Source organism: Dermatophagoides pteronyssinus, unplaced genomic scaffold (genome assembly GCF_027571235.1).
Source record: "Dermatophagoides pteronyssinus isolate colony J.1.1.1.1 unplaced genomic scaffold, Derpt_VIB-CSIC_2022.12 sq0077, whole genome shotgun sequence".
Taxonomy (NCBI): Eukaryota; Metazoa; Arthropoda; class Arachnida; order Sarcoptiformes; family Pyroglyphidae; genus Dermatophagoides; species Dermatophagoides pteronyssinus.
Window position 1 is genome coordinate 45,967 of NW_027461590.1, and position 26,532 is coordinate 72,498.

Consider the following 26,532-nt stretch of genomic DNA (forward strand, 5'->3'; position numbering starts at 1 on the left):
CTGTTTCGTTTGTTTGGTTTCCGCTATTTCTTTCTCGTTGCTTATGGTTCCACATATGGTTTTAGGATTCATCACCACCACCATAATGGAAATAATTGGACCGTATAATGAATTGAATGATTGCTAAAACAGAATGGCAACAACAACAACAACTGGCCTAAACCTAATAATGGAGTCTAATTTGGCTTAACCTGATAATAGAAAATCTAATGAGATGAAAAATAATTGTTAACAATGACAATTGAAAGTTAATAGTGGTTAAATGGTTAAAAGTGGTGGTGATTTTTTCAACAACAACAGCAGCAACAAAAAAAACTTAATTACACATGATTAGAGTTAATTAATCAAAATTTTTTTTGTTGGACAAATTGATATTGTCCAGAAAGTCAGTTCCTTTCCCACCTTTCCTTTTTCATTCGTTAATGAAATGACAAAAATTATCAACCAACCATGTGCTACAAACGTGTATGATACGAAAATCGTGTTTGAATTTGACTTTCGTTGAATTTCTTCATTTGGATGATGATCTATTGTGTGCATATAGATGACAAATTATCAAACATATCGTTAACGCACATTTCAGCGATAAGTGATGTGTATATCATGTCAAAAGTTTCAAAGTTTGAAAAAAATTGTTTGAAACTAATCAACAAATGTTTGTTGACACAGATGGTTCGGTTTTTTTCGGTGTTGTTTGTCTGTGATTGGTTGTTTGGTGTGTGTGTGATATTCAAGTAGTGTGAATTCTTTTCTTTTTTTTTCTTGGATTGAAAATCTTTTCTTACGAATCAAATTTCATTTTGAATCAGCAAAAATTTTTTTTCCGCATTTTTCGTTTGAAAACGAAACTTAAATGACTTGTCAATCGAGCTACCCAAAAAACACTAAACTACTATCGACGGATAGTATCGATAGTAATTATCATCTTCACCCGAAAAAAAAATGGTTAAGTTCGTTTAATTTGCCGCTTTCTTTGAAGCAAAGAAGAAAATTTCAGAAGCTCTAAATCCAAAGAAGAAACATATACAATTTGAAATGGTCAATTTAAAAGTCGATAACTTGTTGTTCATTTTTTGCATTATTCATTGCCTTTCTGATCTCTCTCTCTCTCTCTTGATCTTTTATGGATCGATTTCAAGTAACAACAACAACAACAAAACTGAAACTGAACCGCCTAAAACCATGTTTTTTCTGTTTCGGTATTGATATAGAAAATTGATTTTGTTTTCTCTCTCACTTTTTTTGGTTCTTCTTGCAAACATATTTGACATTTATAAATTTTTGATTGAAAGAACCAAAAAAGCAAGCTAAAACCACTTGAATTGGGAGGGAAAACAAAAATCCGTTACCGTTATAAGTTGTTGTTGCTAGTTTTGGTGACAATATTTCAACAAAAACAAGAACAACAATCCATGAACAGATAGAGTTTTAGTAGTTTGATGATGATAATGTGTGATGACAATCGAAAAATTTCTTTCCTTCCTCTTTCTTTTTTTCACCCAAGTTTTTCACCCCGAAATGACGAATTTGTTTCATTTTGATTTCGTTTCCACACCAAACTTCAATTCGATTTGGGGATCCATATCACACACACAAGCCAAACACCGGTTACAAAATGCGAGAGAGAGAGAGAGAGAGAGAGAGAGAGAGAGAGAGAGAGAGAGAAAGAAGTAGAAAGCCAATTTGCCCTTGCCAAACAATAATTGTTATTGTTATTATCCCCAAATTTTGATCCTGTTTTTTTTCTATTTTTGTCAACCTTAGTTATATCAAAATCTAACACTTTCTCACTCGCGTCACTCGATATCAGGATGGAAAAATATGAATAGATTTTTTCCAGGTAGGATACAAAACCTGAATCAAAAGAAAATTTTCATTCTTTTGATTGCGCTTGAATAGCGCCTCCAAACATGAACTAATCAATTTGATGATGATGATGATGATGACAATAATGATGATGGTGATGATGAAAAGGCATTTATTATCGTAAATTGTCCGTGTAATAAGTTCAATATAGTAGTATTAGTTTTCTGTATTCAACAGAAGAAAAAAAATTCAAACAGGATTTTTTCTTCTTTCAGCAAAAATTGGATTTCAAATTATAAAATGACATTTTTTTTTCTTTCTTCTTCTTTTGATAATAAAAGAAGTTAAACGGGGCTTGTTTTTGTTGTTATCCGAATTGAAATAATTGATATGGATCGATTTCTTTTTCGGGTTTTTTATTTTCTTTATATGCTGCTATATGGTTTCAATTTTAGATTTATAATTCAAAAGTTTTTATTTTCGTATCAAAAGAAGAAGAAAATAGGCCATCAATTATCATCATCATCATCATTTGACATCATATATTGTGAAAGAAAATTGAAACAAACAGTAGAAAATTGTTTGTATCAATTTTTTTGCTTCATTCAAGTGGTTTTTTGCTATTGTTGCTACTGAAAGCTATAAGCATTTCCTGCATCACACTAACCATATTGGAAATTCAAGTATCCATATCGAATTAGAAAATATCAATCAAAAAAAAAAAAAAAAACATCGAAACACTCGACAATTGTTACTATTTTCGGAGGAAAAGAAAAATTTTAACATTTCTTCTTTTCGGTTAGTTTGTTCTGGTTGTTCAATTTGCCATTCATTCACCTTTTGCTATTCTTTCAATGAATTTTGAATTAAAAACGTATCAATTTTCCATTTATGCATTCTGGTGGCGGACGATAGTGAAAAATACTTTTCTGAAAAAATTTTTCCCAAATCTTTGAAAATCAGAACGATGATGATCCGATGAAATCCCGAAAAAACAAAACAAAACAAAAAAATGAAATGAAATGGAAATATGGAAAATCTGTCCAAATGATTATTTTGTGTATTTTTCCATTGTGCATTTTGCATCTTTTTTGTTTTGTTGCTTTAACAAATCGATCATCACATCATTAAGTTTGAATGTATTAAACATACGATTATGGTGATGATGATGATTATGGTCATCAATTTGTGTGTGGATGATATTTGTACAATATGAATGGGACATTTGATAAGCTCAATTCAGGAAACAACAGAAGAAAAATTCCATACGTTTTTTCGGAACTTGAAAAGGAAAAAACCAAAATGATGATTTCGTGATGAGAATTTTCAATGAATTTTTTCGATGACAACATTTTTTTTCTTGGTTTGGTTTGGCGATTTTTTTTAGCATTGCATTCATTCATTGGTCACCAAAAATAAAATCCAAGAATATTGAAGAAATCCAAATGGAAATTTTTTTCTTTTCCTGATTCATGATTCAATGATGATGATGATTACATAATATTGTTGACAAAAAATATTGTTTAATATCGTTTGGTTTGAGCAAACCCGAAAACCAAAAATCGACAAATTGAACGAATGAATGATTCAGAACTTTGGTCCGAAAAAGAAAAAAATGAAAAATTTGAGCAATAAATCTGCTGACCAATTTGGTTTTTTTTCTGGTTGTTTAGCTTGAATTATCAATTATTTTGAATGGACTTTGAGTGTGTGGGAGAATGTAAGCGGAAAGAAAACGAACATAAATCGTTGTCGTTTTTTTGTTGATTTGGCTTGGCTGGCTTGAATAAAGGTGGTGATCAGGATGATGATGATGATGATAAACATCCATTCGAAACGAACAACATTGAATAAACCACTGACCACTGATTGTAAATCGAAAAAGAAAAAACTGTTCATCCATAAACAAAACACGAACCATTTGGGCCGATTGAAATTGGATATTGGATAAATCGATGAATTTATGGGAAATTTATTTTCTGGTTTTTAGAATGAAAAATCATCAAAAATTATCGTCGATCATAAATCATCCATTTTGAATAATCAACCAAAAGAAAAAAAAACAAACATTTTATTTTGATCAAATTACGAAATCCCGAAATTTTCGAATTCAAAATTTCGGGATTCGAATTTCGAATATATTTTTTAAAAACTCAGCATTTCAGTCGCCATCTATTGTCGATTATTGTATTAATTTGTCGATACAATCGATACAATCGATATTTCCATCAAACATGTTTATGTCATGTTTATTCGATTCGATTCTAATCTGATTTCGGTGATTTCGCATTCGGTTTTTTCTTTTTTTTTAAATTTATTTTATCTGTTTTTCTCCCCGCCCGGTTATTAACTTTTAAATTGTCCAAATGTATAAAAATCATTTGTAATCAGCAAAAGAAAACTTGATAAAAAAATAACAAAGAATTCCAAAGTAAAGAGCAGAGAAAGAGAAAATGAAACAATTAAATGAATTGTTTTTGTATATGATTATATTGAAATTATTATTTCAATTAGCTGATTGTCTGTATGAAGATCAGATTGGAAAATTTGATTGGCGTCAACAATTTGTTGGTCGTGTTGATCATGTTCTTCGAGCTTCTGGTAATTATTATTATTTGATTGAAAAAAATTGAAATTAAAAAACAAAATTCTTTCCATTATGCAACGTGTCAATCAACCGAAAATAAAACCAAAAGATATCTGGCAAGATCATCAATTATTAATAACATCATCACATAGTGGTTCATTATCGGGTCTTTATCTTCGTAATGGTTCGATAAATTGGCGTCATTTATTAGAAAATTCATCATCCATTGATTTTCTATCATCATGGCCAAAATCATCACCATCAACAATGGATTTTTCCTGTCCAGTATTATCGGTGAATGGACATGGCCGTTGGATTCGTTGCTGGAAAACATCCGGTATTCTTTTATCCGAACATTTTTTACCAAATGATTTTCTTAATGAAATTGATAATGATCCAAGGTTTGTCATTTTTTTGTCCAGAAAAAATTTGATTCGTTTTTCTGATTTTTGTTTTGTTTTTCCCATAGTAATTTTGATTTATTATTCAAATTGATTCGTGATCCACAACAACAACAAAAACAACAACCCGCATTATTAATAGTAAAAATTTCACGAAAAAATTATTTAATGGAATTTTTTCATTATCAATTTCGTCAAAGAAAATTACAATCATTAACAAGATTAATTGTTGGTAAATGGTTAGATACAAGTAAATGTCATATGATTACTTCGGAACATATGATTTGTATTGATCAAAAAGATCGTGGATTTCAATTTATTGATCTCAATAATGTTAATGATGATGGTGATAAATCATCAACATCAACAACCGCAAGACAATTTAAACGTATTCCGTTGTCCACATTTGGTTTGACCACTGCAGCAAATCTTACCGAAAACAATAATAATAATGACAAGATTCGTATACAATTATTACCGGAATTATTTGGTGATGTTGATAAAACAACAACAATATCAAAAGCAAAATCAAATTATTTAATATCAAAATATTTTGCCATAAATTTGGGTAATGGACAAGGTATTGTATTGTTTAAAATTGTATCCGATGATCTTCAAGATAATAGTGGTGGTGGTGGTAGTTCGTCAATACGTTTGGTAAAAGTATTTCCATATGCTCATCGTATTACAATCATTCCGTTGATATCATCATCACAAGAATCATCCATCAGCAATCAAAATGAAATTGATCAACAAGAATTTGGTGTTGTTGTTATGTTTACAAAATCTGAACCAATTCCATATGAAGATCAAAATGATGCCCGAAATGAACAAAAAGTTTTTGCTATTAAATTGGCTATATTTCATCTGGAATCATGGAATGATATTACAACGACAATTTCATCCAAATCAATATTATTTGAATTTGGTGGAAGAAATTCACTTTCGCCCGTTGCATCAAATGGTAAACTAGTAAAACGTTTAGATAAACAATGGTCGGTTGATCGATTTGAAATTATTCCCATACGAACAATGGTACCGAACAATCGATTGGGTCGTAATCAATTTCGTTATACATATAAATTATTATTAACAACATTGGATGGAACAATGATTGTAACGAATTTAATGGGAAAAATTAATTGGGCAAGGGAAGAAGCATTGGCTGAAATAAATAGTCTTGTTATGATTGATTTACCATTATCCGAAGATGATGCAACATTAGAACAAGAATATGGATTTGATGAACGTAATACAAATATTGTATCAATGTTTATACATCGTATACGTTCACAAATCATACAATTAATGTCATTCATACGACAATCATATCATAGTTTAATGCATAGTATGATTATATTGAAACAACATCGTACACAACGTTCAAATCAGCAACAACAACAACAATTGGATGATGAAATTTCATTTACAATTGATCAACAACAAGATCAATTACAAAATGATGATTCTGATGATACAGAAGAAATATTGATTCGAGATTATTTTGGTTTTCATAAAGTAATTATTGCCCGAACAAAATCGGGTAAAATATTTGCATTGGATACAATAACCGGTCGTATAATTTGGACAAGATATGAACCATGGTTAGCTATTCATACGGATAATAATGATGATGATGTTCAATTTCCAATATGGATACAACGTAATAATGCTCATTATACACATTCAGCTGTTTGTACTATATTGAATTCATTTGAAGATCAAAAACGTACATTTTTATATTCATTTGATCCGGTTACTGGTATAATATTGGATTCCAAATGGCTACCATATCGTACAATACAAGCAATGTTATTACAAACAATTTATGATGATAATACTTTTCAACGACCATTATTATTACTTGATTCAGAATATAATGCATATTTATATCCAGATACAATGGCAATGAAAAAATTATTTCAAAATATTGCTTCAAATCATTTTATGATGATTCTGAATAAAACTGATGCATTATTAACTGGTTATAGTTTTGCTGGTTCCAATGTTGTTGATAATGGTCCACGTGCAACACCTGTATGGCAATTTCGTTTACCACATGAAACGAACAAATTAATATCGATCAAATCAATATTTAAACGTCCACATGAAATGGTTCATTCACAAGGTCGTGTACTTGGTGATCGTAATGTTCTGTATAAATATTTAAATCCAAATTTGGTTGCTATACTTGTTGAATCATTAGATAGTCAAGATAAATGTATGTACCGAAAAAAAAATGTTTTCTTATGAAAAATTTCATTTTATTTTTTGCTTTTTACTTCTTCGAATTTAGCATTTATAACAATGTATTTAATTGATTCAATAACTGGTAATATTATCTATTCAATTGTACATCGTCGTACACGTTGCCCTTGTCAAGTGGTTCATTCGGAAAATTCAATTATTGTAAGTTTAGTTTTTTTATTCATTTTGGTTGCTGTTTTTAATTAATTTTTTTTCATATAGTATTCATATTATAATGATAAAATGCGTCGTAATGAATTATCATCAATAGAATTATATGAAGGTTTTAATCAAATTAATTCAACAGCATTTTCATCAATTGGTCGTGATTTATGGGCAATACCAAATGTTGAACAAAAATCATTTATATTTCCAACTGGTATTGGTATTATGACCGATACTGAAACATTGAAAGGAATAACCAGTAAACATATCTTAAGTATGATTAATTTTAATTTTCTGTTGTTGAATTTTTGACTTAATTAATTTTTCCTGTTCAGTTTCATTACCAACTGGTGGAATATTGGAATTACCACGCGCCTTTTTAGATCCACGACGACCAATTCGACCAACACAAGAACATGCTGAAGAAGGTCTTATACCATATGTACCTGAATTACCAATACCATCCGAAACTATTATTAATTATAATCAAACAGTTTTTAATGTACGTGGTATTGTAACTGCACCAGCTAGTCTGGAATCTACATCACTTATCTGTGTTTATGGTATTGGTATGTGTTTGTTTGATTTTTATTGGAAATTTTCCTTTTTTTAAAATTGAAATTTTTTCACTTTTTTCTCCTCAACAACAACAACAACAGATATTTATTATACACGTGTAACACCATCAAAAACATTCGATATACTAAAAGATGATTTTGATCATTTACTTATTATGGCCGTACTTTTATTATTGATAATAATGTCTTATTTGGTTAAATATTTAGCAGCAAAAAAATCATTGAATGCTGCTTGGAAATGAATTTTATAATAATCTTGGCTAATTTAACATGTTTAATATCAAATTCTATGTTTTTTTTATACAAAATATTCCTGACTAATTTAGTCTAGTCAATTTTGAATCGAATCCGAAAACAAAAACAAACAGAAACTATAGAATTTCAACGGTAGAAAATTTTTTAAAAACAACAAAACAAAAAAACGCAAAGATCACAACAGATATATAGTCACAAAATAACATAGATAGTTTTCATCAAACTAGACTTTTAATTTTTTTAAAAAAATATGTAAAATGTTGTTGTGCAACCAGAATTGAATGAAAAATGAATGAAAATAAAAAATTTTATTTGTACTAAAAAAATACAAAAACAAATTTTTTTGTTTGTTACAAATTCTTTTCTATAAGCCTCTCACTGATTGATAATTAAACAAAATTATTTAAAATTGAAAAGACAAAAAACAACAAAACAAAATTACATATACATTGTTAATTTTCTTGATTTTAATCAAATCTCATCATTATCATCATCATTGTCATCACAAGATGATTTGAATCTCGATAATGATCCATCCATCATAGTTTGTATTTGACAAAGCAACAAAGTCTATATTTTTTTTCTCTGTGTGTGTTTGTATCAAATTTGAATGATTTTTTTTCAACCGTTTTTTTTCGCCCTATTGTTGAATGGATTTTATCACTGCCAAACCAGAAAAAAAAATCTTTTAAAAACCGATAAGCCAGCCATTATCGGTTGTCGTTGGTATCGTCGTTGGTGATAGAATGGTATTTTTTTGATATTCTTTCTCCCACACATTCAAATCAGCTATAAATTTATTATTTTTGTGTGTCAGAAAAATTAAATTAAAGGTATTAAAGGTGTTTGGTGTGTATCACTATGGTGTATGTTTGTTTGTTAAATGTTGACAAGAAACAAAAAAAAAGAACATCTTTTGTTTGTCTTTAATTCTTTTCCAAAACGTAATTTTTTTTGCGAAAGAAAAGAGGCAAAAAATTGTTTTTTTTTCAAAATCGATGTTCCTGATATGCTTGATTGATTGATTGAAATCGATCGATCGATCGATCAATTATAAATTAATAAGAAATCAATTTTTTTTAAGTTATTTATTGATTTTATTGACTTTAATCGATAACGACTACGACGACAAACGATGACGATGACAATCGAAAATTCAAATAACAACAACAACTGCGATTCTTCGTCTTTGAATCGAATAATGAATGAATCTAGTTGCGATCAACAAACGCAACAAACAAATCATGTACAATTTTCATTATCACCATTATCATTACCATTACAATCATCATTATTACAACAATCATCAAGATCAATGTCACAGCCAACAATAATTACAAGTAATAATCATTATCGTTGTCCACATCGTGAACGTATTAGACGTCATCGTATGATGATGGTACCAACACCAACAACAACAACAAACGCAACAACAACCGCAATAATGTCAATACCGGTAACGACAACAACAACAACAACAAACATAAACGACCAACAACAACAACAATTATATCAACAACAACAAAATACAACCAATGTTAATCGTTTAGCATGGTATCGAACAAAAATTTGGTTACAATATTTTATTACAATCGCTATACGTTTTATACCGATATTAATATCAACCATTGGTATTATTTGTTTATTAGCATTTTTAATTGATTATGAATTTGCACTGATAATTTTTAATATAACTTTAATGATTATTCTGGCAATTATAATATTTTTTATTGTCTATACATTTATAATGATTTATATTTATCGTGATCATTCATATCGTCAACAACAACAACGACGACAACGACAACAACAACAACAAAATCGTAATCAACAACAACAACAACAACAAAGAAATCGTAGTTATAGTCATCATCATCATAATCATAATCAAAATATTAATGATTTTTCTATTTTAACAATCAATGATTATCATGATGATGATGAAAATGAATGTTATAATTGTCGTATGGAACGTTTAAAAGCTACTGATATACCACCACCATATGATTCACCACCTAAATATGAAGAACTTAATGTTGATAATTTAATAATGGCCAACAACAACAATAACCATAATCATAACGCTAATAACCATAATGATAATGATCATGTAACCGTACAATCAGAACAAAAAAAATCAGAGGAAAAACAACCAGAACAACAACAACAACAACAATAATCATCATTATCATATTGAATTGAATTTTTCAAATCAATAAACACACACACACACAGTAGCAATATCGATAATAATTCATTTTTATCCAAAAGTAAAACAAATTTAATCATTACCGTTGTTGTTGATTTAGTTTAGTTTAGTTTAGTTAGTTAGTAAATCAAAAACACACTTACGAAAACAAAATACGTAAACATTACAAGCAAAAATATCAACAAAAAGGCTGTCAAGACGATAATCAGAAGAAACAAAAATTAATAAATTTCATCAAATAAAATCCATCCATTAAAGAATTATTTAGTTCATTTGTTTTGGCTGATTCAAATAAGATTGGTTTAAGTTTTCGGTTTAAGTTTTTGTTTTCTATAAACGATTGAAATTATTAGAATGGAAATGTTTAATCGATTTTACTTACTTCGTTTACGTTTAATTATAATGATTATAATGATTATAATCTGTTTATGTTTATTCATTTATAATTTATTTAATAAATGTAAATTTATATTCATTTGGATGTCATTAATATTTCTATTGTTTTTGATTATTATAATTTTGCTTATATTTTATTATTATTATTATCATCATACAAGTTATTTACAACAACCACGACAACAACAAGTATCATTTCAATCGATTATTTTACCAAATTTCATTAATCAACCAATTATTTCGACAATTTTTAATCATCCAAATCTTCGTCAAAATGATCAATTTATATATGAAATTGATAATGATCATCCACCACAATATGAATCGCCACCAAAATATGAAGAACTTGATGTTTGTCGATTGAAAATTTGAAGTGAAAATAAAAAATTTTGAACAAAAAAACAAATTAATCGAGCAGGAAGTTTAACAATTGTTGTCGAAATAGTTTTTTGCATCGAAAATAATTTTTCTACATTTGTCTCATTCTACCCAATCGTAGCTATTGAAGTTGAAATAGCAAACTATTTTCACTCATTATTGTATACAGCGAATGAAAATACGGTGCATGACAAGCAAAAAATTTTTTTTGTTCTCGATTATAAAATTCAATTTTGATTTTAATTTTTTTTTTATTTACAAAAAATTTTTTGAAAATAAAACAAATCTTTTACAAACAATTTTTCATTATGGCACGACCATTCTTTTTCGGTGGTAATCAATCATCACAACAAAGTCAATATTTGGTACAAATGAAAGCTGGTAAAATGGTTAAAAATGGTAATACGGTATGTTTGATCGTTCTTTTTTTCTTTTCAATCAAGCAACTTTTTGACATTCAAACTTTTCTTTTGATGAATTTATTAGGTAAGCCCAATCAAAGAACGTAAAGGATTAGTTTATTTGCATCAAAGTGCCGATGATAATTTGATGCATTTTTGTTGGAAAGATCGTACATCTGGCCAATTGGAAGATGATTTAATCATGTTTCCAGATGATGCTGAATTTCTTAAAGTACCACAATGTACTACTGGCCGAGTATTTGTATTGAAATTTAAAACATCATCACGACGACTATTTTTCTGGTCACAAGAACCAAAAGATGATAAAGATGATGAAATTGTATCGAAAATTAATGAATATATTAATAATCCAATGGCTGCAACAAATGCCGCAAATCGTAATAGCGGTACTGGTGTTGGTAGTGGTGGCGTTGGTGGTGGCAGTGGTGGTGGATTAATGTCACCAGGTGATTTAGGTCTTGGTTCGGAAGAAGAATTTCGTAATCTTTTTAGCAATGCAAATGTTTCTGCACAACAATTGATGTCAATGTTGGATGCTGGTTTAGCTGTATTACCACCGGGTGCAAGTCGTTTAGCAAGTCTTTTAGGTTCGGTACAACAAAATTCATCAAACAATAGTGGTGGTGTTGGTACAACTCCAACACGTATTGGAAATAATTCTATAATGCAACCAGTACCACCTATATCATCAACACAAACACCGAATACAACACCTGCATTAACAAGTTCAGCAACATCGAATACAACAACCGGTGGTAATAATTCACCTGCTTCTACCAATATTCAAACACCAACTGGACTTCAATTATCTGATTTACAGAATATTATTTCCGGTTTATCAACACCAGGTGATTCAAATCAATCGGATAATGATTTGAATGGTATGTTTTTTGTTTTGTTTTTATCACTTTTTTTTCAGCATTTTTTTAATTATCATTGATTTGCATTTTTCAAAATCTATTTCAGTCGATTTATCAACATCTATTAATGTTGAAGTATTGCGTCCATTATTAACGAATGAAGATTTCATGAAACGTATTGGTGATATGTTACCACAATCAACTGCTTCATCGGATTCATCATCAGCGACAAAAACAACAACGGTCAAACCATTATCCGAACAATTTTTATCGACTGTACAATCACCACAATTTCAACAGGCTTTAAATTCATTTAGCCATGCATTACAATCCGGACAATTAGGACCATTAATTCAACAATTTGGTCTACCTGAATCTTGTGTTACTGCTGCTAATAAAGGAAGTATGTTATTTTCTTTTTTTCTTTGTTTGATTCGAAATTAATTCTTTTTTTTCTTGTTTTTTAAAAAGATTTTGAAGAATTTATCAAAGGTTTACAAGGTAAAAAAGATTCCACTCAAGATTCAAAAGAAAAGAAAAAAGACGAAAAAACCACTGGTAAAAAAGAAGATCAAAAAGATGGCGGTAAAAAAGATAAAAAAGATGAAAAATTTGATGATGATTCAATGGCATTGGATTAAGCAAAGATCGATCGATTCAGCATATCAATGCTGTTGCCAAAGGATTGAAAAGGATTTTTGATTTTATTCAAACACACACATAAAATATTCTGATTCATTCGAAATAATAATAAAAAAAAGTTTTTCTAAATAAATAGCAAAAAAAATTAAAATTAAAAGTCACAGTTTTTTTGTTTTTGTTTTAGTCGATTTGATCGACTGATCCATAATCTAAAAATCTTCTAATTAGCAATAGCTAAATCTCGTTCAATAAGAATATCAGCAACTGGTCGATCAGCTAATTTTGAATCATGATGATCATCATTGAATTGTAAACGTATTTGTAGTTGTGAATCTGGTTCAACAATTTGGCCCCATTTTGAATCACCATCACCATTACCAATATAATCAACTTTTAATATTTGATTATCTAAAAGTTTTTTAAATTCTAATGCTTCATTCGGTAACCAATCATCACTTTCACGTGGTCGTATACCTTTGAATTCAAAGATTGAAAAATTTAAAAGAAGCCAGATGATATAAGAATTGACTTACCTGATAATGAGACACGAATCGATTGTCGTGGTACCGAACGAAATTGGCTATATAATGGTTGCAATTGATTTAAACGTAAAATATCTACACATCCTTGATCGATTAGAAAACAAGTTATCTGATCAATCGATTCGGCTTGTAATAATTTTATACGTATCCATCCTTCATCTTTTGTACGTAATGCAGCATAAAATTGCCCTGGTTGTAATACATCCAATGTTAATTCAATATGTTCATCTTGTGAATAAAATTGATTCATTCCATTCAATTGTCTTTCATGATCAGCATTGATAAATTTTATATAAAAATGTCCCGGATGTGATATGATTGTACAACGAACCATTTTCGCTTGGACATTAGCATCAGCTTCAGGTAATCGTGGATTTTCAATCGGTACACCACCACTAATCACATCTTCCGGATCATTTGATTTAACAAGTGTCGATACAGTTGCTGTTGTTGATGGCTGAATTTCATCGACTTGAATTTTTTCCGATTTTTGTTCATGGCTAGTAGTTGTATCAGCTATAGTATTATCATCCATTTTTATCACAGTATCAATATCATTATCGTTAGTGCTGGTAGTAGCATTAATAGTAGTGGATTCTTCATATGGCATTTCTGATTGACTAGAATCTGTTTGTTTATTTTCATCCGATAATAATGTTTCTTTTAAACGTTTTAAATTTTCTTCCAATGAAATACTTTAGAAAAATTTTAAAAAATTATAATAAAAATCTTGAATTTTAACCCGAACATACCTATTATCATTATAATAAATTGTAATTGGTTCGGTGCTTGTAGCTATGGTCGATGTTGATGATAATGTTGTTGCTGTTGTTGTTTCTGTTGATTTATTCTTGTTTTCATCATCATTATCATTATTCGATGATCGATTATGATAATCAATTTTCTTGATTATCGGTTTTTTGTTTTGATGATTATGATGTGGATGATGATGATGATTACCGTTAACATCATTGCTACCATCATATTGATGTTTCGAATGATTACGCCAATTATTATCATTATTTGACCACTTATTTTTTGATTTTTGTTGTTGTTGTTGATTATTATGATGTTTTGTTGATGATGATCCTGGTTTTTGATGATGGCCACCGCCATGATGATTATAATTACCATTTTGTCTACCATTTTGATGATGATGATGATGTTTATTAACATTAGCCGATAATAAATTTTGAGCCGGATGATGATGTTTTCGTTCTTTATGCTCAACACTTTTTTCATTATTATCATCCATCGTTTCATGTTGTTGCTGTTGTTTTGATTGACATTTTTCCAATAAATCATCAACATTAATTTCAACATCAGGATTATTATAATAAATAATCACAGGATTCGATGATGATGATTGGGATTGAGATTTCGATTGCTGTCCAGGTGTTTGTTTATGATTGTTAAATCTACCACCATTAGTAGTATTTCCATAAAGTTTATGATTACCACCATTGTTATTGTAATGATTTTTTGATGATGATCGTCCATTATTCTGATGATGATGATTTTTATGGCCATGTTTTGTTGTTGTTGCTGTTGTTTTGCATTTCGAATCATCATTATCATTCGAATCCATATTGGCCATTGTTGTTGCTTCTGCAGCTGCTACTGTTGTCGATTTAATTGCATTATCAATTAGCTAAGAAAATAAAGATAAAAATTTCAATTTCAAAAAATGATCAAGAACAAATGAACGAATCACTTACCTTTTCATCGACAAATGAAACTGATTTTCGTTTTTCCAAATCCGTTGTTGTTGTTGTTGTTGTTGCTGCTGTGGATGTTTCTTTTGATTCAATTTCCATTTTTGGGCAATTTCATCGATTGATATCCTATGTGTACACAATGGTCAAAAACAAAACTTGAAAAAATCAATGTTTTTCTTTTTTTCTTGTTTATCAATCCATTTTTGGATTAAAAAAACAACAACAAAAAATTCAAAAAGGATAATCAAATGATAATAAGGCCGATTGAATCGAAATCGGTGCCCAAATACACACCACCACCATCAACAACAAAACATTCCACAATGAACTCTTTATCTCAATCGATTCAAAATTTTTCTTCGGAAGAAATTTTTTTGAAGAAAAAATTTTGTTCAAAACTAGCCGCACGATTGATAATGATGATGATGATCACTAGATCAATTTGTGTGCTGTTGTTGATGCTGACATTACCATGTTGTTGAAGAACATTATCATCATCATCAACAAACATGCCGGCATACATTACTTTGACCTAAATCTAGTTGAAAATCTAAAAAATATATGCAAAAGTAAAAGAAAGAAAAAACTTGATTCAAATTCAACTTGATTGGACAGGTAAAAAGAAAAAATGAATGGCGCCGGAGAGAAAGAGAGAGAGAATGTCCAGCGAATGATTGATGCTTGAAGCAGACAATCATGGATAATGGAAAAAATTCAATTCGATATATCGATCGATTGTAATTGGCAATTATCATCATCGCAACTGATTACCATCGTTTCTTTTTTTTTACCCGAAGCTAATTTATTTGCAAAAAAATTGAATCCCATCAAACAAAATTGATTCGATCGATCGATTGTTTGAATTTCCGAAATGTTTCTGTCATTATCTACGGATCTACCGTCGAAAAATAATCGAAATTATTATTCAATGAATTAATTTAATTAGTAAAACTACATTACCAAATGAATGGTTAACAAAAACAGGGCAGAAATGGGAAAGAAAAACAATTCAATTCATCATCATCATTTTTCTTCTTTTGGTCATTTGTTCATGTGAAAATGTTTTTTTCTATGCACTGAAATGTAATTCATTTCAATATAGATAAAAATAGACTTTCAGGCGTTTTGAAAATGATAATTTTGTTTCTTTTTCAAGAAAAAGAAAAAAAGGTGGGCAAAGGTTTTTTTCGTGTCAACTTTTTCACACACAAGCAGAAAATTTCAACACCTTCAAAATTCGAATGTTTGATGAGAATGTGAAAAAAAAATTTTCCGGGAAAGAAAAAACATTCGAAAAAGAATGAGAAAGAAATTTCCCGACATAATTTTTTAGCGGCCGGATGATTCGATCTTTTATTTTGTTCGAAGAAGAAGATAATTTTCATTTAAATTTTTACCACCAAAATGACTACCAAATGATTGATTGATCATTATGATGATAATGACCATAAGCACACATACACACACTCAGTCATATGATGTTTTTGTTTTGTTTTTGTTTTGTTTTTTTTTGATTTTTTGATTGATGAAGATAGCCATCGTTCCGGTCATTCAATTCGATTCAAGGTAAGTAAAAAAAATGTGGTTAATCAAACACACACACAAATTGACCTCAATCAAGTTTTTTTCTTGTTGAATATTATCTAGGACAATTTGTTGGATAAATCACACATAATAATGATGATGGCAAAGGAAAAAAACTTACCCAAAAAAATCAATTCAATCGGAAAACAAAAACAATCACCATCGAAACCGAAACAGAAAAACAAATTGAAACTTAACAACAACAACAACAACAAAATCGATGCTAAAGAAAATTATTTAACAACGATGATGACGACGAAGATGACGACTGAAGAATTGGGCGTATGTTGTATGCTGAGCACACACAACAAACTATGTTGGTGGTAAAAACTGAAGCAAGAAACGAAAGAAAAATATTAAAAATACCACATCATCATCATTGATGATGATCGCATCACATCACAACCAGACACAGCATCAACATTATCATCATTCAATGGAATGTTTGTATTTTGTAAAACGAAACTAAACGAAATTAAAGTAATGTAATTTTTTTATTTATTTTAGAATGAATGAACTCGACGGGGAAATGAAAATGCGAAAAAAACAACGGGAAAAAATTTTTGTTTATTAAACGATTACGTAGCAGGATTTTTGTTTTCGGTTGGTTTGCAATAGACGAACAACGAAAAATTTGAAAACTCAAGCAAAAAAAATGAAACCGAATCATATCATTTGATGAATTTATATCTGCAGCGAGAAGAAAAGGGTTAATCGATTATGTTTCACTTTGTTGATTATGTTTCACTTGTTGCTGTACACATTATCTTGGTTACCAATTTCATCAATTATGTTGAATCATCATCGATTGATTGATTGAGTCATTCGATGAATGATTAGTGAAAAAAATTATTATCAACTTTGGATAACAGCAAAACGAAACAACAAATGATAAGATCAATTAGTGATGGATCGATTATCGGATACGGAAATTATCATCATCATCGATCGATTTGATTTGATTTCTGATTTTCCAATATTTGGATTTTTGAAAACAGAAAAAAAAGATTTCTTACAACATTCCTACAACTCCACTTGACTTAATCAATGACTTAAAATCATTGGATTATCTTATCGTCGATCAACAACCACACACTACAACATGCTGCACACGAAAGACAATCTATCCACGGCATGTTGATGATAATTTTGTTTCCATTAACCGGCAACAGCATTTCCAAAGCGAAAAAAAATTTCTCTTAAAACAAAAAGAGAAGAGAAATCTGTTTTAACCCCCCCCTTGTTCGCCATTGCATTTTATGGTTGGCTGGTTTGGTTTGGTTTGTCTCGCCTTCTTAAGAAAGAAAAAACCTACCATCAAAAAACAGCCAAATAACGGTTAACGATGATAACGAAAATTTTTCGGAAAAAACCAGAAAAATATTTTTTGGGAATAAAAAAATCTGTTGATGTTGGCCAACGATAGATGGCAGCATTCGCGGTCGTGAAAAATGTTCGATTTTTTTTTTTGAGTGGGGAAATGGAAATTCGATTACCACCTATCGTCTTCCTATTGTGTGAAATCGCTGTTTGTGTGTGTGTGTTTCAGTTTCGATTTCGAAACCAAAAAACACATTTTCTTCTAAAAATGTAATTGAATAAACAAATAATTGAATTTTTGTTCCTGGAAGTGACATGAATACATTTAATAATATTCAATTCAACCCAAAAGATTTGCTTCAAACACCATTTGAAGAAGCAGAAGAGATTATCTGCGGCGAAGAAAATTTCAATCAACGAAGAAATGCACCAGGAGAATTATTTTGATAATCTATTCCCCAATGCGACAAATGCTTATTTCAAGGATGCCTCAATTCAGTAATTTAACCAGACATTTGAGCAATAATTCATTATTTTCCAATGGGACAAATCATCAAGTCCTCGCTTGATTTTTTTCTCTTTCGTTAAATTGTGATTTTTATCAATATCCTTTTGTAATCGATTCAATTGCGAAAGAAAAATTACTACGATTCGTGCAAGAAAACGCAAGGAAATATTTTGTGATTAGAAATGAACTTGATACAATGAGTTCAAAAGAGACCAGATGCTATGAACAAGATATTAGAATCTTTTGTCCGCTTGAATTGCAAAAGCTTGAACGATCGGCAATAACAATTCAAAAACATTTTTGTTTTTTATAATAATTTTTTTATTTATTAATTTTTTTTTTGAAAAAACTCTTAATAATAATTAAATTACAAATTACAAATTGAATCAAATAATAATTTTTTTTTTTATAAAAAAAAAGTTTTATTTTTAAAAACATTTATATCTCTTGTTTATAGTTGAGTTGAAATAGTCGATGTGGAATTTAGCCGCAATAATCGTTGAAGGATGGTTTAATTTTTTTTTATTAATCTGTCATCGATTGTTCACGTGATAGTATCGATTGTATCGAACACAATGATGAAATTTATCTAAAAATTTCATCTGGATTTGTATTCATGGTGAATATGTCCATCCAGTTTATTAATCCATCGTCATTTCAGTTTGTTTTATTTTCGGTGATAAAAATCAATCACTCGAATGAATGATTAACCCTTTCCGCCATCGTCCAGGAATTTTTTTTTAAATTCAATATTTCAAGTTTTTTATGGTAATGAAGATTTTTTTATCAAAGGAGTTTGCAAAAAAAAACAACACAAAATTGATATCCTCAAAAGTTTTTTTCGATCAAAATTTTCAAATCAAATAAACGCCAAATATGTGTCCTGTGTTAATTTTTGTGTAGTTTTTTAAAATCTGTTTTTTTTTTATTTAAAATTATCTAAAATGTAATGTTATTATCGATATAAATGTGTGTATCGTCATATGTGTGTGTGTGCGTTTGTTCACTGTATTTATGAAAATACCTGTTAAAATAGAAAGCGAATAGTTTTTTTTGTTGTTGTTGTTGTTTGTGTGTGTGTATTGAGCGTGTGTGTGTTTTGTTTATTCTAATTTGGTGTTTTTGTGCTTTTCCGGTGTTTAAAACTTCAATCATATTGCATTCTCATCATATCGAACAACGAGTAAAGAAAGATCAAGAAAGAATCGATCAACAGATAAAAGATTTATTGGATCGAAATCGGCAATCCAAAGATTAAAATCGGATTATTCATTTCCAGTAGATACTGGTAGATAATAAAAAAAAAGATGAAGAAGAAAAGACAAAAATGTGCATCGATTATCGAAAACTCAATTCTATCACTATCCCAGAAAGATATCCCATGCCGCTTATACAGGATATTGAAAACAAAATGTTAAATGCTGAAATATTTACCACATTGGATATATCATCAGGTTTTCACCATATTCCAGTAGCAACCGAAGATAAGAGAAAAACAGCATTTGTAACAATGCACGAGCATTATGAATGGAATGTAATGCCATTCGGATTGAAAAATGCTCCGGCAATTTTTCAGCGTATTGTGTACAATATATTGAAGAAAGCATGAGTTGACATCTTTTGCTCACAATTATATTGATGACATAATCGTGTTTTCCAAAGATAAACAACAACATTTGAAACATCTGGAAAAAGTATTTCAAGCATTGTTACAGGAAAATATTAAATTAAAAGAATCTAAATGCCACTTTATGAAAAAGTCCGTAGTCTACCTCGGACATGAAATCTCGAAAAAAAAACTCTGTTGAAACACAACATAGCTGCAAAAAATAACATCAAAATTATATAACAAGCCAGTAGGATTTGGTTTTCTTACTTTCGATTCACTACAAACTTCAAGTATACTCAACTTTGATTATGAGTCAGAAGAGACAATTTTAGCCCACGAAGTGGCTTTATCTTTAAAGTAAATATAATAAAGTAATCTCAATTTAAATTCTTTGAAACAAATTGGACTTTATGAAAAACAAGTCCAGTAAGCCGTCATAGGATACTCAACTATTGTATTCTGAATTGGCCAATTGGTTTAACAAAATTCTCTGCAATGATCCAACGGTTTTTCAGTCAAGAAGATTACAAGGAGTCGTTTATAGATCTGATTACCAGACTAGAAAACCTGATGAAGTTGAATTGCAACGAGAAATTGATGGATTCATCTCCAAATACCCCAGGTCAAACGGAATCTGGGGAATCCACGCAGCTGGAACTAGCTTTGCCCATATCCATTGGTTGCACCTCTGCAACAACTATCACCGACAAGACTGCAAGTGTAGAATCACCACCTTCATCAGACAGCAAAGGTCTCTATCAAGTGGGACCGAAAATTTGCAACAGAACATCTCGTCAGCAGATTGGTTGCCACAATTATATATCTATTCCAATCACAACGGAAACATTTGGCAATTCAACTCTTTGGAACAGGTAGGACTCTCCCCGAAGATCTGTACAATCGAATTGAAGATTATAGAAACACAGAATGGGAGTCGTCGGGTGAGTTTCCACTCGAAAGAAAATGTAATGAATGGTTCGCCCAAACATACCATGTTCCAGAAAATTGTGAATCAATACAACCAAACGAAAGAAACGATGATGAAGAACATGCAGGGAACGAATTCAAAGTATGTAATAAAACGATCAACAACCTGTATGAAAAGGTCAAGGAAATAATACAATCAAGATTTCCTAATAATTTAACGGAATTACATAAATTGAAAGAATTTAAAGAACTAACAAAAGAAATTCGAATCTTGCAATGTGACCAAATAAATAAATGGACAAACGTGGTATGGAACGATTTTCTAGATGAATGGAACGAATTGCCACTTGAAAAAATAATTGCAATAAGAAATTGTTGTATTTGGTCTGATGAATTCTACGATATCGAAACAAGTCTAGAAATTGCCAAAACATTATTGTGGCAACAATTTCATTCAAGAAATCAATGTAAAGTATTCATGAAATGCGTATATGCAACATTAAATAAAGTATTTATGAAATATAATGCATTGGCGATTTTTGGTGATCCAGGTAGTGGAAAAACCTATTTCATTACAGTGATTAAAAAATTAATATGGAACTCTGGGCATATTGAAAGCCATATTAATAAAACATCAAATTTCCCATTTGAAAATATGTACAACAAACGTATTGCAATAATCAATGAAATGAACATATCCCAATCATCAGTTCAAGTGGTTGAAGAAATTTTGGAAGGCAAAGATGTTTGTATTCCAATAAAATACAAATCAAGACAAACACTACGTCGAATACCGATTTTTATAACCACCAACAATTTTTTTAAAATGATTTTACGGCAAGTGAACGTGAAGCATTCAAACAACGAATGTTTGTTTTCAATTGAACCTTGGCTAAAAAGATTCAACAAAGATCTTCATCCAACGTCCAAAGTTCGAAACATTACAAGCCAGTAGGATTAAGAAAATCAATCCATTTGGTAACAATTCAAAGACAAGATAATAAGAAATCGTTATGAACAATTGAAAAACGATTCATCATATCAACAGTTTCAACATGTTCAGCAATGTACATCAAAATGATAAAAAGACCATTGAAAAAATATTGCAAAGAGGAAATGGTCGAAGAAGAGCACCAAATTGCTAAAAGAGGTGTAATCAGTATTGCTTATGAAGCTGTGAAACTGGTGGTTACCTTTATTGCAGCAGTTGGTCTCGTCAATTTATTCAGTTCTAATAGTGATGGTTATGATCCAGCATTGGGACAACATTACCACGATATGTCAGACGAAGACATATTGCGGATTTGGAATAAAAAACAAACCGGAATATCATCGACATCATCATCGGTATCATCACCAGTTGATTCGAAATCATTGGACGTACCACCTTTAGTTCATCGAATAACTGAATTGGCTAAAAATAATGATCGACAAAAAGATGATGGAATACCAAGCGAAATGGATTGTGGATCACATTCGATCGATGGTGGTTCAATCAAAGACAAAATCACTTGTGTCTTTCAATTACAACAGGAACATGCATTTGATTTCCTATTTGGATTAATTAGTGCCTTCATATTCAATGTATTTTATGGTAATGGTTTGTAAATTCATAAAACGAAAATGCTTTTCAAACCGATATCGTTTCCCACCACCACCAGAGGAACAAATTCCACTTCCACCGTTGATTCAAGTTTAAATCTAGAATGATTTACTTTTTTTCTTTGTATTTTCCTGAACATTTTTCTTATCTAATAATAATTTCATTTATAATAATCAAATATTAACCAAAAATAAAATTCTAAGTCATTTGTTAATATAAAAAAACGTGGTTTTCTTTTATGAAATATCAATAGGAATTTTTAGGAATCGTAAGGATCGAAGTCCAAATTGGTGTAATGGTTAGAAATCATCTATTTTATGTATTGCCGATCAATCATGACGTCATTATAGGTTAAATTGGTAATTACCTTCGTAGCAGCAGTTGGTCTTGTGAACTTATTCAGTTCGAATAGTGATGGTTATGATCCAGCATTGGGTAAATTAGAACACCAGATCAATCAAAAAATGTTGGCAATCATAAGGAAACTTCATGATGATCTCTATGAAGTAAGATCCGAAATTGAATCAGAGAGAATAATGACCATGTTGAACATTAAGTTTAGTGAATCCCAGAGTCAGATCCATCAAGTTTTTAATCCAGAAAATGCAAGATTTGCATCATCGTTGGAATTGTTATTTCCTGGAATAACAATGGGAGAAGATACTCCTAAAAAGTATTGGCACATGGAAAGTTGCAAAATGGTAAATGCAGCTATGGGAAGAAAAACAAGATTGGTCATTAATATCAACGGAATTCGGATTGATGAAGATTACACGTTATTGCGAGGTTTTGGAATATAAAAAAGCATATGCAAGACTTGTTAAAGAATATTGTGATCCAACTTTAATTAAAGAAGATATAATGAAAGAAATAGAAGCAATACCACCGATAATGAATGTGACAGATTGTAAACAAATGAGAAAAAATCTTGGTATAATTTAAAATCGTTATGAAGAACTGAAAGATGATCCAATTTATCAACAATTTTTAGAAAGAGAATTCTTTTTAGAAATTAGCAAGAAATTTCCACAAGTTATCGCTGATAGATCAAATGAATACACGGGAAGACCCGAAAGAATTCATCAATATTTAAAAGACGCAGAAATGTTTATTGACGGTTGGAGGTACATGAATAAACAACCAGAATCAATAAAAAGCCGAATTAATAGAAATATTCGCTCTGAAACAACAATAATTGAGGAAATAGAGCCAAATATTACAACAACAAATAGAGATAGAGTTCAAAGTGCAACATTTACCAACAGATTTTATCAACAAAGAAATGTTAATAATGTGCAGAGGAATAACAATAGTAATGTTCCATTTACTGGCAGATTTGGCCAACAAAGAGATGTTAATACTGCACCAAGGAATAACATTAATGATCAAAACAAAAGAGCACCATTTACTGGCAGATTTGGCCAACAGAGAAACGTTAATACAGTATCAAGAAATAACAACAATTCTCAAAGTAGTAATCTCTGTCATTGCTGTAATTGGACTGGTCAACATTTTTGGTTCCCATAATGATGGATACGATCCAGAATTGGGTAAGTTAGAACTTGAAATTAATCGAAAAATGTTTGGTGTCATCAGGAAACTTCATGACGAACTGTATGAAGTAAGGTCAGAATTGGAAGCCGAAAGAGTCATGACTATGTTGAGCATAAAATTTAGTGAATCAGAAAAATTAATTCACCAAATCTTTGACTCTGAGAATCCTCGATTTGCAAATGCGTTGGAATTATTGTTCCCAGGAATTACTATGGGACAAAATACGCCGAAGAAGTACTGGCACATGGAGAATTGTCTAATCAAACAAAAAGGAATGAAGACAAAATTGATTATTAAAGTAAATGGCATAAGGACGGATCAAGATTATACTCTATTAAGAGCTGATCCATTTTATCTAGCAGTAATAGAACCGAAGAATTTAACAGGACATGAGGAAATATGTCTTACGAAATACAACGGTCCACAATATGTGGTATATCAGGAAAAAACTGGTTGCTCAGCAGAAATTGTGTTCGATCCAATAGAAGAACATCAGACACCGTTTGTTTTCCATTCTCCGGCCTGCAGACATGCAATGAAGTCTGTGGTCAACCAGTGGAAGAAATCAAAGTGTATGCCACAGGACAAGATCATACCAGAGGAAATTGTTCAAGTTAAAATGGATAATGATTTTGTGTACTATTATTGCTATACCCAGAATACAACAATCATGGGTAATGAAGAAAGATGTGCGAATAAAATTTATAAGATCAAGAAAGGAAAAAACGTTACCATCAACCATCAAGTAATCAAGTTCCACAAGGTCAGGATGGAACTGTTCACGAACATAGATACTGATCTCACAGATGCGGTGAACAACAAAATTTTCCGACAGGACGACGCCGAGATCGCGTTGAATCATCTAGAGAAAATGATTCAACAAGAAGATCAACTAGTGGTTAAAATCACTAGTTCATATCTACGGTATTACTTATTGTGGACTGCTGCAATTGTTGCAAGTGTGGCATTACTGATTGCATTATGTTACATATTCTATCAGTGGAAGAAGTCCGTAAGATACCGCACGATGCGTCGAGAAAGGCTGGAAAATGCCTTACGCAGTGAGATGATCCGCATGACTCAAGCATAGGAGTAGTCATGGATTCAGTCCAGAGGGGATGAAGGAATTGTACAGTGAATGATAGACAATCGATTCAGAATCTGTATATAAAGCAATGAACCTCTCTTGGAAAAGTCATTTTTTCATTTTTATTATTGTCAATGTCAACTACAACATCAACAACCATTATGATGAAATCATCGTTGGAAATGATTTTCAAAGTATTGATAATCATAAATTTATTTGGAATGGTAATCACTTATCAACAACATTACCACGACATGTCTGATGACGATATTCTTCGAATTTGGAACAAAAAACAAACCGGAACATCATCGACATCATCATCGGTATCATCACCAGTTGATTTGAAATCATTGGACGTACCACCTTCAGTTCATCGAATAACTGAATTGGCTAAAAATAATGATCAACCAAAAGAAAATGCAAAAACAGACGAAGAAACAACCGGTATAAACATTGGTTGTGGTTCGAATACCACAAATAATGGATCAATTAAAGACAAAATAACTTGTGTCTTCCGATTACAACAAGAAAGAACATTCGATTTTATCGTCGGAATGATGAGTGCTCTTACATTCAACATGATTTTGTACTTATTGGTTATGGCCTGCAAAATGGTAAAACGTAAATTTTTCCCGTGCCATTACCGTTTTCCTCCACCACAACCACCTCCAGAGGAACCAATCATGTTGCCACCATTGATTCAAGTCTAATACTTGAATTTGTTTCTTTTTCCTGTTTTTCTGAACAATTAATAATTTCATTGAATAATAACCAAAAATAAAAATTTTCAAAAATCTTTTCATTAACAAAGACAACGTGTTATTTCAAAACATTAACTTATTTTTAGGAATGATATCAAAAAGGCATTGTCGAAAAAAAATGATATCTAGGAACATTCTGTCGCCGATAAAAACACGTTGTTTTTACAAATTGCATGACAAAGAGTAGGGGAATAATTGCATGAACGAAGTTTTTCCCTATCAGTTTTAGAAAAAAAGAAAAAAAAAGCATGCACTTTTTCTTTGGAAAAACATTGTATATAAAAAAAATGTAATTTCTTTTTGACCAGACACATTAATTTTTTTTATTTGAAATCAATAATAATTATATTAACCATTAATTTTATTGATCTAT

General features: G+C 30.4%; 5 protein-coding genes and 1 long non-coding RNA gene across 8 annotated transcripts; 5 read left to right on the forward strand and 1 right to left on the reverse strand.

The window, feature by feature from the left end:
• Positions 1-4,070: 4,070 nt before the first annotated feature.
• EMC1 (ER membrane protein complex subunit 1) lies at positions 4,071-8,377 on the forward strand. The gene is made up of 7 exons (XM_027340344.2): positions 4,071-4,407; positions 4,503-4,794; positions 4,863-7,015; positions 7,091-7,203; positions 7,264-7,480; positions 7,542-7,775; positions 7,866-8,377. Exons 1-7 carry the CDS (start codon positions 4,260-4,262, stop codon positions 8,024-8,026), a joined length of 3,318 nt encoding a protein of 1,105 aa, XP_027196145.2. The 5' UTR covers positions 4,071-4,259; the 3' UTR covers positions 8,027-8,377.
• Positions 8,378-8,854: 477 nt separating this feature from the next.
• Positions 8,855-10,520, forward strand: LOC142646156 (uncharacterized). Its single transcript, XM_075824364.1, has 2 exons — positions 8,855-8,872; positions 9,124-10,520. The coding sequence occupies exon 2, from the start codon at positions 9,175-9,177 to the stop codon at positions 10,216-10,218; it is 1,044 nt and encodes a 347-aa protein (XP_075680479.1). The 5' UTR covers positions 8,855-8,872; positions 9,124-9,174; the 3' UTR covers positions 10,219-10,520.
• Positions 10,521-11,202: 682 nt separating this feature from the next.
• Rpn13 (regulatory particle non-ATPase 13) lies at positions 11,203-13,089 on the forward strand. The gene is made up of 4 exons (XM_027340342.2): positions 11,203-11,429; positions 11,509-12,325; positions 12,411-12,707; positions 12,776-13,089. Exons 1-4 carry the CDS (start codon positions 11,331-11,333, stop codon positions 12,943-12,945), a joined length of 1,383 nt encoding a protein of 460 aa, XP_027196143.2. The 5' UTR covers positions 11,203-11,330; the 3' UTR covers positions 12,946-13,089.
• Position 13,090: 1 nt separating this feature from the next.
• LOC113790653 (uncharacterized) lies at positions 13,091-17,890 on the reverse strand. 2 transcript variants are annotated; one of them, XM_075824366.1, is made up of 5 exons: positions 17,807-17,890; positions 15,207-15,332; positions 14,241-15,139; positions 13,480-14,183; positions 13,091-13,420 (listed from the first exon to the last, which is right to left on the reverse strand). In XM_075824366.1, the coding sequence occupies exons 2-5, from the start codon at positions 15,303-15,305 to the stop codon at positions 13,167-13,169; spliced, it is 1,956 nt and encodes a 651-aa protein (XP_075680481.1). In that variant the 5' UTR covers positions 15,306-15,332; positions 17,807-17,890; the 3' UTR covers positions 13,091-13,166. The 2 variants fall into 2 exon arrangements, with proteins under 2 accessions (XP_075680481.1, XP_075680480.1); XM_075824365.1 differs by lacking the exon at positions 17,807-17,890 and having other exon boundaries at positions 15,207-15,419.
• LOC113790656 (uncharacterized) lies at positions 16,387-18,539 on the forward strand. Of its 2 annotated transcripts, XR_012847142.1 has the most exons (3): positions 16,423-16,772; positions 16,828-17,233; positions 17,298-18,539. It is a non-coding gene; the product is annotated as an uncharacterized LOC113790656 (long non-coding RNA). The 2 variants fall into 2 exon arrangements; XR_012847141.1 differs by having other exon boundaries at positions 16,387-17,233.
• A 4,508-nt stretch (positions 18,540-23,047) lies between these two features.
• Positions 23,048-26,064, forward strand: LOC113792984 (uncharacterized). Its single transcript, XM_027342946.2, has one exon. The coding sequence runs from the start codon at positions 24,040-24,042 to the stop codon at positions 25,399-25,401; it is 1,362 nt and encodes a 453-aa protein (XP_027198747.2). The 5' UTR covers positions 23,048-24,039; the 3' UTR covers positions 25,402-26,064.
• The last annotated feature ends 468 nt before the right edge of the window (positions 26,065-26,532 follow it).

Excerpts from the sequence above, each read along its gene's own strand:
- LOC113792984 (XM_027342946.2), top strand. The coding sequence starts at position 24,040 with ATGTTAATAATGTGCAGAGGAATAACAATAGTAATGTTCCATTTACTG.
- LOC142646156 (XM_075824364.1), top strand. The coding sequence starts at position 9,175 with ATGACGATGACAATCGAAAATTCAAATAACAACAACAACTGCGATTCT.
- Rpn13 (XM_027340342.2), top strand. The coding sequence starts at position 11,331 with ATGGCACGACCATTCTTTTTCGGTGGTAATCAATCATCACAACAAAGT. Across the intron at positions 11,430-11,508 it reads TGGTTAAAAATGGTAATACG|GTAAGCCCAATCAAAGAACG; the intron begins GTATGTTTGATC and ends TGAATTTATTAG. Across the intron at positions 12,326-12,410 it reads ATCGGATAATGATTTGAATG|TCGATTTATCAACATCTATT; the intron begins GTATGTTTTTTG and ends AATCTATTTCAG.
- LOC113790653 (XM_075824366.1), bottom strand. The coding sequence starts at position 15,305 with ATGGAAATTGAATCAAAAGAAACATCCACAGCAGCAACAACAACAACA. Across the intron at positions 15,140-15,206 it reads TTTCATTTGTCGATGAAAAG|CTAATTGATAATGCAATTAA; the intron begins GTAAGTGATTCG and ends TTATTTTCTTAG. Across the intron at positions 14,184-14,240 it reads ATTTATTATAATGATAATAG|TATTTCATTGGAAGAAAATT; the intron begins GTATGTTCGGGT and ends ATTTTTCTAAAG.
- EMC1 (XM_027340344.2), top strand. The coding sequence starts at position 4,260 with ATGAAACAATTAAATGAATTGTTTTTGTATATGATTATATTGAAATTA. Across the intron at positions 4,795-4,862 it reads GAAATTGATAATGATCCAAG|TAATTTTGATTTATTATTCA; the intron begins GTTTGTCATTTT and ends TTTTTCCCATAG. Across the intron at positions 7,204-7,263 it reads ATTCGGAAAATTCAATTATT|TATTCATATTATAATGATAA; the intron begins GTAAGTTTAGTT and ends TTTTTCATATAG.